Genomic DNA, 13,019 nt, shown 5'->3' with positions numbered 1-13,019 from the left:
GAAGCCTCCCTTGTTTACTCACCTCTCTTTCTATCCCCCAAGAAATTCCTTCCCAGATTGATAATGGTGGGGGGGAGGGGACACGACAGAGCAAGGAGAACAATACATACACCATCAAGAAGCATCAAGTTTGAATTTCAGTTAATATTTCCCCTTCCAACTGGCTGAACATACAGCACTGGCTATCTCTAGTCTGCACCATGTCACATAAGCAATAGAGAGGGGAAGAAAAAGAACTGACACTTTCTAGAATTCCTCATTCCTGATTCTCAGGGTTTGAGGCAAAATGTTCTTCTAGTATTCAACAGAGAAGAGGGATTTTCTCTTTATTTGCTCTTCTTGGTCTGTTTGCGAAGGACAGGATTACAGCCTTCTCAGCAGAAAAGAGCACCTTTTATTTGTGAGCCGAATGCATTTTATATGGTTTAAGGTAGAAGTGAGTTTGTCTTTTAGCCTTCCTCTCCCCCAGAGCCTGGAGAGTAGTGATATTTCCCTCTTTACATCTGTCCAATCACCTTCAGAGCCTACTACTCTGAGCACTTAGCTCAGGGCCAGGCTGTACAGAAATGACTTTAAACACCTTGGTAAGGACTGCAGGCTGGAGTTCTCTTTAAAAGAAAGCAGGTCTTAGCTAGGAAGAATTTGGTACTTAGATCATAAATGTTGCACTCTTGCTGTATGTCCAGCCTTGGAGATGCCTGCAAAGAAAGCTCTTGGCTTCTTCCTGAATATTCCCTGCAGCATGGGATGATCACATTACTGCAAGTGGCACCACTGCTTTCTGTGGCTTTCCAGGCTAAGAAGGTCTCTCAGTGGTGTCTGAGCTGAGGAGTGTGGCGCTTCAGACAGAACACACTCTTTGGTATGTTCTCTTTTTCAGCTCTATCATGTAACAGCATGAAATTAGTGTTGGCAGCGTGTTTCATGGGGAATTCAAGAGGAAACAAACATGTGAATATCAATATTTAGCCTTTTGGGAAAAGGTTACAACTGACTGGTTACACTGTGCACAGAGACTACACTAAGCATTTTTCCCTTACAGATTTAAAAGTAGTAAGAAAATAGCTTTAGAAAATGGCAGTTGTACAGCTGTGAAGCAGGCCTTACAAAAGCCAAACAGAAAGGTATGGTCAGATGGACATAGCTGATAAGCAAGAAGCTTCAGTTACCTCTGGTTTTCTGTGCCAAGAGGAAGCAGCTCGAAGTTGGACTGGTGGAAATGCTAGGAGCTAAAACTCTTTCCATAAACAGAGATTTTGGCAAGCAAATGGTAGTTATCACCTATGCTAACTGTAGCTGTGCACCTACTTCTATCAGTTCACCATTGTCTCCAGCCAGAAAAATGCAAGATCTACAAAATGGTGGCAATGGACTACAATCCCTTCTCTGAAGATAAACCACAGTGAATCTGAGGAATTTGATCAATAATCTTGGGAATGGAAACCTCCAAATCAATCTCAAATGGACTTGAGACTAGACTAGTGCCAGTCCAGGAATTGTGTTTCATAGAAGTCTTTTTTTGATTTATAGCGGTCTTCACCAGAATCCAGTTAAGAAATTTGATCAATGCAAAAAATATAAACAATACTTGTGAAAGCAGAACTACTGCTTTTAGATGCATTTCAGTTCATTTAAAAAAGGGCAGCCCAAAGGCTTTCAGCCACCTAAAATGATTTTAGGCCAAAGCACATTGTGGAATGCCTGATTGCTAGAATACAAATCTCCTCACCCCTTTGTGATAAATTAAAATAGAAATTTTAAAATAAGAGTGTCTGCTCTGTTTTGTTTATAAAGCTATTCGGATTCATAATTTCACAGCTATGATTATGCATAATTTCAAATCTATCAATCAGGTCATGCAGTTCCCAACAGCCATATGTATTATTAGTATAATATGAAACACCAAATTACAGAAAACAGTAACTCTGGATCTCAGTCAAACACCACCTCTGACTCAAAACATTTCCAATACAGTACTTAATAAAATACACAACTGATAGATTAATTCACCACAGTAATGTCCTGTTGATTCATGGAGCCCTGGCACACCTCCAAAGTATGGAATAAGTGGATTATATGAAACACCAAATGCATAGTTTACTTTGCTTTAGTATTAATAAGATACAAATATAACCCAAAAGACAGAAGTATAAAGAGATCTTATGAATTGTTATAACGAATCCTTCTGAATCTCACAGAGCTCAACATTACATTACTTACGGATGATAAGGCATTCTTCAATCCAGCTATTTGTGCAGATGGAGATGAGGCTGCATCATGTTCCAGCAGCTGCTTAAGTTTCTCTCTCTCAACTGAGATTGTACTAAAAGCCGACTTTAAGGTGAAGTAAGCTAAACAAATTAAAAAAAAAAAGCAGACAGTTAGGAAAAGTCCCAGTTGTACAGCAAGATTGGAAACAACATATCAATGTAGCTTAATATACAGTGACAGAAACAAGACTTGTTGGGACAGAGCACTAAAGACAGGCCAGGTTAAAACCTGGATTTTTACTAGGACACACGATTACTACTTAAATCATGGATGATAGTAAAATCATTGCTGCTGAGGTTTGGACAAAACAAAGGAAAAAAATAAAGTAATAATGGATCTTTATTAATTGTGGCAATTTGTAGAAAGTGGAGGAGATCTATTTAAGAAACATTTGTTGGAACAAAATAAAACTCCAAGTTATGCTATGGCCCCCCTCCCCTTTTTTGGATAGCCACACCTTTTGCTGAAAAGACATTATAGACAATGCCTGGACTGACAAGAGGGGCCCTGGCTATCAGATGTCTGGGCTAGACAGGGTTCCTGCCCTCAGCCACCTGGCTGACAAAACTGTGGTAGAAGCCCAATACAGGCAGTCCCCGAGTTACGCGTCCTCCACGTCTTTGCTCCTCATCTCCCTGGTCTTTTGTGGGGGCCCCCAGCAGACTAGGGAGACAAAGAGCAAAGCCGCAGAGGATGCGGGCGGGACCGCAATGCATCTCAGTGGTCCCGCCACCCGCGTTTCCCTAGTCTGCTGGGAAGGGGGGGAGGGGGTGCAGCTAGTGCGCTCCCCCCCCCCCCAGCAGACCAGGCTTTTCTCGCTGTCGACGCCTGGGGTAGAGCAGCTGAGGCGCTGCCAGGTTGGTCCCCGCAGCACCTAGGTGCGGCACTGCGGGGACCTACCCGGCAGCGCCCCAGCTGCTCTGTCCCAGGCGTCCAGATTCAGCCGCTGTTGAAACTGATCAGCGGCTGATTCCAGGAAGCCCAGGGCAGAGCAACTCTGCCTCGGGCTTCCTGTAGTCAGCCGCTGGTCAGTTTCAGCAGCGGCTGAATCTGGATGCCAGTTCCGACTTGCATACAAATTCAACTTAAGAACAAACCTACAGTCCCTATCTTGTACGTAACCCGGGGACTGCCTGTACTGTGAGATTCACAATGCAGTGGAAGTTGCAGATTAAGTAGGGCCTTATTTATTATGACAAATGTTCTGTGTGCTAAATTGTGGGAGAAACATCTCAAAGAAGATGATCCCTGAAACAACTTTAGTGCTACTTTTTTGTAAAAATAAAGTATCTTATTTTGGCACCATTTAATTTTGTAAAGCTCAGTGGTGAGTTCTTATGTCAGTACAGTATCTAAACCACTACCACTACCACCATCACAGGGGAAAAACAAATAAATTTTTATGATACCACCACCTAGCCAAGGAAAAATGACTTGTGAGATGTAATAGTGGAACCCTTTAAAAAAAAGTTATTTCCTGCTCATAAAAACCTGCATGATATTTACAAGGACTCTCCTCACTGCCCCAGATCCCAAATAAAAAGATACTGCTGGAGCAGTGTTTCTTAAACTGTGTGTGCCGCGAGGCAGTTGGAGGTGTGCCGAAGAGAACAGAATTCAAAATGGCCACCCTGAAAGGGGCAGGTGACTTATTGAGCAAAAAAACTCCCCTGACCTTTTTTTTGTTTTGCTCAACAAAAAATCCCTGGTGTTTCCCATAAAAAAAAAATTATTACTGTTTGGTGTTCCTCTGTCTTAAAAAGTTTAAGAAACACTGTGCTAGAGCATGACTGTAGACAGGCTCTTTCATGTTATCAGAGTATAGCTATGGAAGAGTGTTTGCAGAGAAGGCTGCTCAGTGGCAGCTTGAGCTAGCCCTCTGGCTGCTTACCATGAGATTTTATTTTTCTGTATTCACTAAAAATAGGCTACTCCCATAGCAACCCTTGCATCACAAACAAATGTTAGCTCTGAGATACTGTGGACCATCCTGAGTGCATACTGTGTGAGCACGATAGCAAAAGAGTGCGCGTGCGTACACACACACACACACACACACACACACACGTCTTTATAGGAACTGATTTTAGGACAACTGCTTGTTTCCAGGATAAGAGAATCTACTGTATGTATAATCACAATTGGGCGGGGGAAGGGGGGGAGAAGAGGGGAAATGTAGGCTACCATCATTCAACAGGGAGTGACAATTGCAACAAATTCCATTTAAATTGGCTTATCCTGAGGTCACAAGGTTTGATGAGGATCTGTCCTTGAAGAGACACCTTGGAAAGCAGTTCAATTTCCCTTTAAACAAAATTTTTTTTAAAGGTATACCTAAAACGAGTGTGAATTTATATAGGTGTAGAACCCTGCAGATATCCACGGATTGGATGTGTATACAAGTTTTGTAACAGCACAAGGTTTCTGGACTTGGACAGGGCTCAGAGTGTATTCTGGTTCTAAATCTGAAGTTTTGAAGAAAAGAAAATAATTTGAATGCTATGCTACTATTTTAATGACCTGAGTCCACAGCATTTCAGCGCCCGCTACACCTTTGGAAGCAGGGGGATGGGATGTGAAGTTATCCAGACCTTAATTTTTACACAAGCCAGCCTCAGATATCCCACTCTTATTTTAGCTGAAACACGCAAAATCTCACTTACCTTTCTGTGCGATTTGACACAAATCTTCTTGCATTTTAGAAAATTCTGATGTTTCAGAGCCATCAGAGTAATTTTTTTCTTCCCCAAAATCTATTGTAGATAAATTTGGATTGGAAGCATGCAGTCTCATGGGGGCAGAAAATACTGTAGGTACCTAGAAGGAGAACATTTACAATTGGTAAAATATAACAAGTAAAAGTTTTACATTTGCATTGCAGACATTGTACAATCAGACAACAGCATGGGAGGAACAGCTGTTGATCAATAATGTTTTTACTTGGATAATACATATGACCTCCCTTCCCCCCCCCCCAAAAAAAAAAAGGAGACCCCATGCTCAAAGGTTTCAAACTTGGAGATTTGGCAAAAATTTAGCAGAAACATTGGTTTTAGTCTGAAGAGTGTTGCATCATCATTTAAACTTGTAACTATCCAATAACATGATTTGTGGAAGCATTTTATAAACAGTTAAATAAATGCTGTTAGATTTGCAATTTTTCTGAACCAGAAATGGAGGCTAGGTTGAGACTGTGTGTGAAATCTATCTTGGACACTTCAAAATCAAGGTGAATTTTGCTATGGGTATCAAAGAAGCCAGGATTTTGCTCAATGAGTCATGTAAGTACCAGGACACTGAAGTCTAATCTTACATATAGCTTGATTTAGAGGGATTCGGATTTCCTTAGAAATGCCAGAGCAAGAAAGGATCAATAAGCAATTTAACATTTTGAGAAAGCTGGGCTGAGAGAGGAAAAAGACTGTTCCAGTTACCTGCAAGGTTCCTTTGGCATCTTTACCAATAACTCTAGAACGCCACCTCCTGTGTGTTCTTTTTTCTTTTTTTGGACTTTCAAAAGTTCCACCCTTTTAACAACAGAGGGAACAACAACAATGGTGGGTGCCATAAAACATTACTGATAAGAAGAATCAACATCTTACAGCCCCCCACCTCCATGAAATAATAATTTTCACAGCTGACCTGCATAGCATTTATAGCAGGTGCTGAACATGTCCTATGGAGAACTTCCATGCTCTGTAACAGCTGGCTCATTTCCATTAAATATGTGTGACAACACGAGAGATCTGTTTTGAAAAGAGAAAACATTTTCACGAAGTGTGGACACAGAAGGCAATTTTTTTACATACAGCTGAAGTCAAATTTTGCTTCATTTCTTATTTTTTCCAGCCTAGTAGCAGATTGGTGCCAACAGCACAAAGATTGTTACCACAGTCTGGCACGGTCAACCCCTTTGTGGAGAGAGCAATGTCATGTCAGGCTTGGAGCAGAGGTGCAATGTGGGTGTTTGTGCCCGGGGCAAAGGAAAAATTTGTGCACCCCCCGCCCCCATGTGGCAGAGCCCCGAATCTGGCACACAGCTGAGCCTGACCCTGGGAGGAGAGGAACTTGTACCACATCTTCCCCCACCACCTCCAGTTTGGGGCCAGGCTCCCGCATGCACTAACCCGCCGGTGGAGATGGAGGAGGGTCGGGCTAGGAGCAGAGAGGTGGGGAGGAGGCTCCAGCTGCCGGCGGCAGGCGGAGTAGGAGCAGGCGAGCTGAGGGATGACGGGGGAGCAGAATGGGATTAAATTGGCACCTCTCTAGCAATGGTGCCCAGGGGCAACTTACCCCTCTGGTCCCCCCTCTGGCCCCCACGCTACGCCACTGCTCCCCCACTTCTGCAGGTCTATCATCTTATGCATGTGCAAGATCTGTGAGCCACCCCATGAATCTGCAGTTAATGTCTGTGGCACCTGCTTCTGTGGGATGTCTCAATGCTGTCACATTCACCTCCAAAGAGGAGTCTTCCCAAAGCAGGCCCTTTCTGCTGATCCCCAAGGTGTCCACAGGTCCAATCTCCTTTCAATGGGCCCACTTCCCAGGGCTCATTGGTCTTGGATCTGGCTTCCATCCCCTCTCCAACCCTTGCAACTGCCTAGAGGTGCTCACCTTCTGCCTTATCCATTCCCACCTCATTCACCCTACAGAAACAGGGTCTCTCGCTTGTTTTAGGGACTATTCTACCAAGATGTAATGCAAAGTTTCCATGTAAAAGGACTCACTACAAAGCTAAAAACTTCAGTGAGAGAAGTTAATACAGAGACGTGTCTACATCTGCTGCAGGGAGACACCTCTGCCTGCCTCCACGCTGCTCATTCAGAGTCTACAGCCCCATTGCAAAGCAGGGGAGGGGAAGGAAAGGGACTGAAGCAGTCATGAGCAAACCATGCCCGGGAGCCATTCCCCTGTCCATTGCTGGTGCTGTGTTGCTTCAGGAATGCTGATATGCAGTCACCTCTGGGGTGAGCTGGACAGTTTAACACTTGCACAAGGGGTTTCGGGCAGGGGGCAGTGCACGCTGCCTGCCTGCAGAGCCCCCATTAGAACCACTGTGCCTTCCTGGCTTAGGAAAAGAATAAACAAAAGGATTGGAAATTAACCCATCCAGTCTCACGTCCCCTACGCAAGGAATGAGTCATCCACATTAGGCCCCCGCTGGACTATTGTGTCCAGTCCTGGGTGCCACATTTCAGGAAAGATGTGGAGAAACTGGAGAAAGTCCAGAGAAGAGCAACACAAATGATGAAAGGTCTAGAGAACATTAGCTATGAGGCAAGGCTGAAGGAACTGGACTTGTTTAGCTTGGAAAAAAGAGAAGACTGAAAAGGGACTGAGAGCAGCTTTCAAGTATCTAAAAGTGTGTAATGAGGAGGAGGAAGAAGAAAAATGGTTCTCCTTGGCCTCTGAGGATAGGACGAGAAGCAATGGGCTTAAATTGAAGCAAGGGAGGTTTAGATTGAACATCAGGAAAAACTTCCTGTCTGTCAGGGAGGTTAATCACTGGAATAAATTGCCTAGGGAGATTGCGGAACCTCCATCACTGGAGATATTTAAGAGCAGGTTAGACAGATACCCGTCAGGGATGAGCAAGGGCAACAACTTTGGAAGCCCCGGGGGGACACACTGATACTCTCAGCACATGCTGAGGGCCTCAACTTAAGTGTGGTTGCATCTACATGCAAATATATACAAATAGCTTCTCTCACACTGACAGGCATGAATACAAAGATTAAGGCAAGACTACACACCACACAGGCCCCATTTAAGTCAGTTCTGCTGATATTCAATAAAATGCAACATTTACCTGATTTCCACCCACGTGATGGCACTTTTTACAAGCAATGACAGTCCAAGAATTTAACTACTAAAATGCATCTCAACAGAAGACCATTACACAGACTACTTTTTTGTTTTGGCTCCCACCCACCAGCCGTGTGCTGTTCCCCACAAACCCAAACCTATAGAGGCCCTGTATCCTCCTGTGCACCAGTGAGATTTTGGTGCCAGGCCCCTCCCTCAAGTGGATCCCTTGAACTGGGGGTCAGGTCAGGCCAGGCCCTGTTCTCTCGCACACTGTGGGGTCCCAGGGGCTGGACCCTGTGGTGCCTCTAGGCAGGTGTTGTGGCACGAGGGGAGTGAACCTCCTGAAAGGAGGTTCCAAAGAGGCTGTTCACAGTAATGACGGATGGCAGAACAAGGAGCAATGGTCTCAAGTTGCAGTGGGAAAGGTCCAGGTTGGATATTAGGAAAAACTATTTCATTAGGAGAGTGGTGAAGCACTGGAATGGGTTACCTAGAGAAGTAGTGGAATCTCCATCCCTAGAGGTGTTTAAGTCTTGGCTTGACAAAGCCCTGGCTGGGTTGATTTAATTGGGATTGGTCCTGCCTTGGGTAGGGGGCTGGACTTGATGGCCTTCTAAGTTCTCTTCCAGTTCTATGGTTCTATGATTTTAAGTCCAAAGCTTGCCCTACAGGGCTCAGCAAGCCTGGGGGAGGGGCTGAGCAGATGGGAGAAGTGGGGGCAGGAGATGGCTGCCGGATATCAGTCTCTGCCCCTCGCTGCCATTAGTTGGGCTGCACCGTGGGCTGGCGGGCAGTTCCTAGAACTGTCTCCTTTGAGCAGGGGAGGCTTGATCGCAGTATGAGCTAGTCAGGGCATGATTGCTGAAGCCCCACCACCCCGCGGTTGTTCCCCACCTTAGTCAGATTGCAGAGCGCCAGGTTATTCTGGGCTGAGCTGCGGTCACATCTTTGCTACCCGTGTAGACAGCTCCTAAAGCACTGGAAACTGAGCTTCTAGTCCAGCCTGGTAGGTGACCTCAGGCATGTCACAGGCCCCACTGTGCCTCAGTTTCCCCAGCTGTAAAATGGGAACAATGCTGGCCTACTTGGGAAAGCCTTCTGAGTGCTGCCAATGGGTGGAGCGAAGGCTGGCGAGGATTAGCCTTGGTCATGTGGGCGTGGTACTGTTCCAGCGGGCAGATGGTGCCATCAATTGCTTGACAGCACTTTGTGTCGGTATGAAGTCACATGAGGTGGTCCAGTGACAGGTGGGTGAATGGCTAAGAGTCAGTGGGCAGGGAACTGGGTGCCGGGTTACTGACAAATTGAGTGTATGGGGAATGAGGCTCCCCACGCCCCAGTTCCCAGCACTTGCGGGTCGAGTTCACAAATGACAAAGCTCTTCTCACTTCCCTGCCAGCCAAGCCACCACTTTACTCTGGGTCCTTAACATGGGCTGTCCCTTGCCTTGCCTGGGCACTGCTCCGGGGCAGGCCCGGTTCTCCTAGCCCAGAATCACAGAAGTGCCCAAAAAGTGGAGTTGGGGGGTACAAGTATCCAGACCAATGATCCCCCACCCTGCTGTTCTTGCCCCAAGGCCCCACCCACACACTGTTCTACCCCCGCAAAATGCTCCTGAGCTACCTCTTCCTCCCAGGACCCACCCCCTACTTGTGCTCTTCTCCTGCCATTGCCTGCCTTTACACGCCTCTGGCCCCCCACTCCCTGCTCCGTGCCCCCTGGCCCTGGCCTGCCAGACCAGGGGCTGCCGCTGGAGACTGGCAGGCTTTCTACTAGCTGATGCCAGAGCCAGGCACCCCCAGTGCCTCCCCCAACCAAATCTCCCTCCCTCAGACCCAGGCACCGGCAGAACCAATCAGGCAAGTTAATCTTACTTTTAAAAGAGGCTGCTCCTGCCGTCTGCCTCTGCTCCCAGTGTGTTCTGGGCAGCAGCACGTGGCCCAGCTGCCGGCTCACTGATCTAAGTGTCAGGTGGGCCTGCACGGTGTGCGCTCTACTCCCACCCCGGCCCAGCGCCCCCCCTTGAGTGGCGTCCGGGGGCAATTGCCCCTCCCTGCCCCCCCTCACTACGCCTCTGGCTCGGAGACCATACTATTTTCCCTAGAATGGAGTTTCTTTGGGTCAAGGTAGAGGCATATTGATAGGGGGAGTTTACACTGCTGTTTGTTTATGCTATATCCTATTCTACAGGGAAATAACTTCTACAGAACCTCAAGCTCTTGGTCTGTAAATATGACTAGCACTTGTGATGTCCACAAAGGGCCAAACTTTCAAAAATTACTAGTTATTTTGGTAGAAATGTAGCAGTGTTAGTCTGGTGTAGCTGGAACAAAGAACAGGACTATGTAGCAGTTTAAAGACTAACAAGATGGTTTATCTGGTGATGAGCTTTCGTGGGCCAGACCACGTCTGAGGAAGTGGGTCTGGCCCATGAAAGCTCATCACCTAATAAACAATCTTGTTAGTCTTTAAAGTGCTACATAGACCTGTTTTTTGTTCTAGTTATTTTGGGTGCTTCAGAGTGTAGGTGCTTACTTTGAGGCACTTCAAAGCCTGTTTGTCAGAAGACTGATGCCCAAAATTTTCCTGGAAAAAAAAAATTCCCTTTATAAAGTTTCATGTTGGTTATCCAAAACTGGAAGTACATGGAAATTACTATCACTATAAAAAGTGGACATAATTCACTTAAAAAAAGTTACCACAGTACCATCATTTTCAGTGGTAAACACTAGCAGAACAGCCCTTATACCAGGCTTCCTGCTTGCGCTGCCCCACCCACACGCTGCTCAGAAACACGTCTGTGGGGCAGTTTCTCTTTAAAAACTGAGTCTGGAGGAGGGGGGGAGCTTTAGGAGTTGCTCCTGTTCCCAGCATAATGCCATTGTCTGGTTTCTGGCCAGAAACTGGCCAATGGGAGCCACCCATTTCGACAACAGGCAGCCACAAAGCACAAGGGGCTGCAGTCTTTGCATGGGGCAGGGCAGGCAGAAGTAGTCCCACTAAGCTGCATGGCAGCACAGCGTCACAGGTGATTAATCAGCCCCGCCCAGTCAGAGGTTCAGGGCTCTGTGCAGGGATCTGACTGACTGGGCAGCGCTGATTAATCACCTGTGATGCCATGCAGCTTACTGGGAACACTGGCTGGCAGAGAAACTGATTCAGGAATGGGCTGCTGGCTGGTAAGTCTCCTGGCCAGACCCAGCCCTTCCTCAACCCACCGCCTCCCCCACTCCACATAACCAAATCCTCCGCCCCTCCCCCCCCCCCCCCCCCCCCCGCACCCATATTCCTTCCCAGATCTGGCACCTCAGTCCCCTGCCCTAGGTCACAGTCTCCTCTTGCCCTAGCTCACAACCCAAATCCCTTCACCACATCCTGTGTCCCAATTCTGTGCCCTACATTCCAATCCAACCCCCTGAACTCCAGCCCAGTGCCCAAGGTCACAACTGCCTCCTTCACTCAAACTCCCTCCCTTACTCCAAGCTCCCTTCTGCACCCAACCTCCATCCCAGATCCCTGCACCTCCTCCATTAATATCATGGAAGAGTGTGGCCCTCGACCACTTTCCAAATTCTTGGAGTGCTCCCCCCCCCAAAAAAAATTGTTGCCCACCCCTGCCTTACAGTCAGTCAATTCCAGTAATATTCAGGAAACCTGCAATAATTTAATTGTTTCAAGTTTCTTCAGATGTTACCTTTTGAGCATTTTTCCATATCCTCTGAAGACTGTAGCCAAGGTGGAATCCTGGACTCACTACTTGGACAGGAAAACTGTAAGCTATTCCCAATTCGCAATGAATTCTGTTTTGTCAGGCTTCCTGTCTGTTCCAAAAGAAACAGAAATGAATAGTTAATACAAGATAATCTATTATTGTGGTAAAGATGAATTATGGCACCCAGATGCAGAAGACTATGTTCAGAAGCTCGTGAAGATTACATGCAAAGTTGTCACAAGTGTATAAGCCAACAAAGAAAAACCATCTAGTACCACACAATCAAATTTTCAGTGAAAATGTTCATGAAGGGAATGAGCTGACTAGCAACTACCAGCAACAGAAAGACAAATACAGAAGAAAATCAACAAGAACTCGGTTTGCTGAAAAGTAGATTTAAAAAAGTTTCAACACTTTAAAGTATTAGGTCAGTGTAGTAAACTGATCATCTGTGTTTAATGTTTTCCCCATACCCTCCCAATACAAAATGCAGGACAATGTAGCACTTTAAAGACTAACAAGATGGTTTATTACATGATGAGCTTTCGTGGGCCAGACCCACTTCCTCAGATCAAATAGTGGAAGAAAATAGTCACAACCATATATACCAAAGGATACAATTTAACAATTTAAAAAAATGAACACATATGAAAAGGACAAATCACATTTCAGAACAGAAGGGGGATGCGGGGGGGGGGGGGGGGGGGGGGGGGTAGAAGGAAGGAAGGTAAGTGTCTGTGAATTGATGATATTAGAGGTGGGGAGAGTGGGATGTTTGTGAGTTAATGGTATTAGAGGTGAAAATTGGGGAAGCTATCTTGATAATGGGTAAGATAGCTTGAGTGTTGGTTCATTCCTTTCTGGAGAGTGTCGAATTTTAACATGAATGACAGTTCAGAGGATTCCCTTTCAAGTGCAGATGTAAAAGGTCTTTGTAGCAAAATGCAGGTGGTTAAGTCATTGAGAGAGTGTCCTTTCTGGTTAAAATGGCAAGAAACTGTTTTTTCTTTGTGATCTTGTCTGATATCTGTTTTGTGGGCATTAATCCTTTGGCGAAGTGTCTGAGATGTTTGTCCAATGTACATAGCAGACAGACACTTTCGGCACATGATAGCATAGATTATATTTCTGGATGCGCAGGAATATGTGTTCTTGATCTTATAACTCACTTGGTTAGGTCCAATAATGGTATCAGCAGAATGATATCTATCACTATTCTACCTCCCCA

The 13,019-nt window shown here is 45.9% G+C and overlaps 1 protein-coding gene across 5 annotated transcripts in view; it reads right to left on the bottom strand.

Annotated features, from left to right (window-relative positions):
- OSBPL3 (oxysterol binding protein like 3) overlaps positions 1-13,019 on the bottom strand; it is a 127,272-nt gene that overhangs the window by 37,007 nt on the left and 77,246 nt on the right. For all 5 annotated transcript variants that reach the window (XM_006138372.4, XM_014581221.3, XM_006138373.4 and 2 more), the window contains exons 7-11: positions 11,774-11,900; positions 5,914-6,017; positions 5,706-5,798; positions 4,935-5,088; positions 2,221-2,351 (exon numbers count right to left, since the gene is read on the bottom strand). In XM_006138372.4, the coding sequence (XP_006138434.2) occupies positions 2,221-2,351; positions 4,935-5,088; positions 5,706-5,798; positions 5,914-6,017; positions 11,774-11,900 (609 nt within the window). The remainder of the gene's footprint in view (positions 1-2,220; positions 2,352-4,934; positions 5,089-5,705; positions 5,799-5,913; positions 6,018-11,773; positions 11,901-13,019) is intronic.

This window comes from Pelodiscus sinensis, chromosome 2 (genome assembly GCF_049634645.1).
Source record: "Pelodiscus sinensis isolate JC-2024 chromosome 2, ASM4963464v1, whole genome shotgun sequence".
NCBI lineage: Eukaryota > Metazoa > Chordata > Testudines > Trionychidae > Pelodiscus > Pelodiscus sinensis.
The sequence above is the reverse complement of the archived record's forward strand: the minus strand, read 5'-3'. Positions and strand labels throughout refer to the sequence as shown.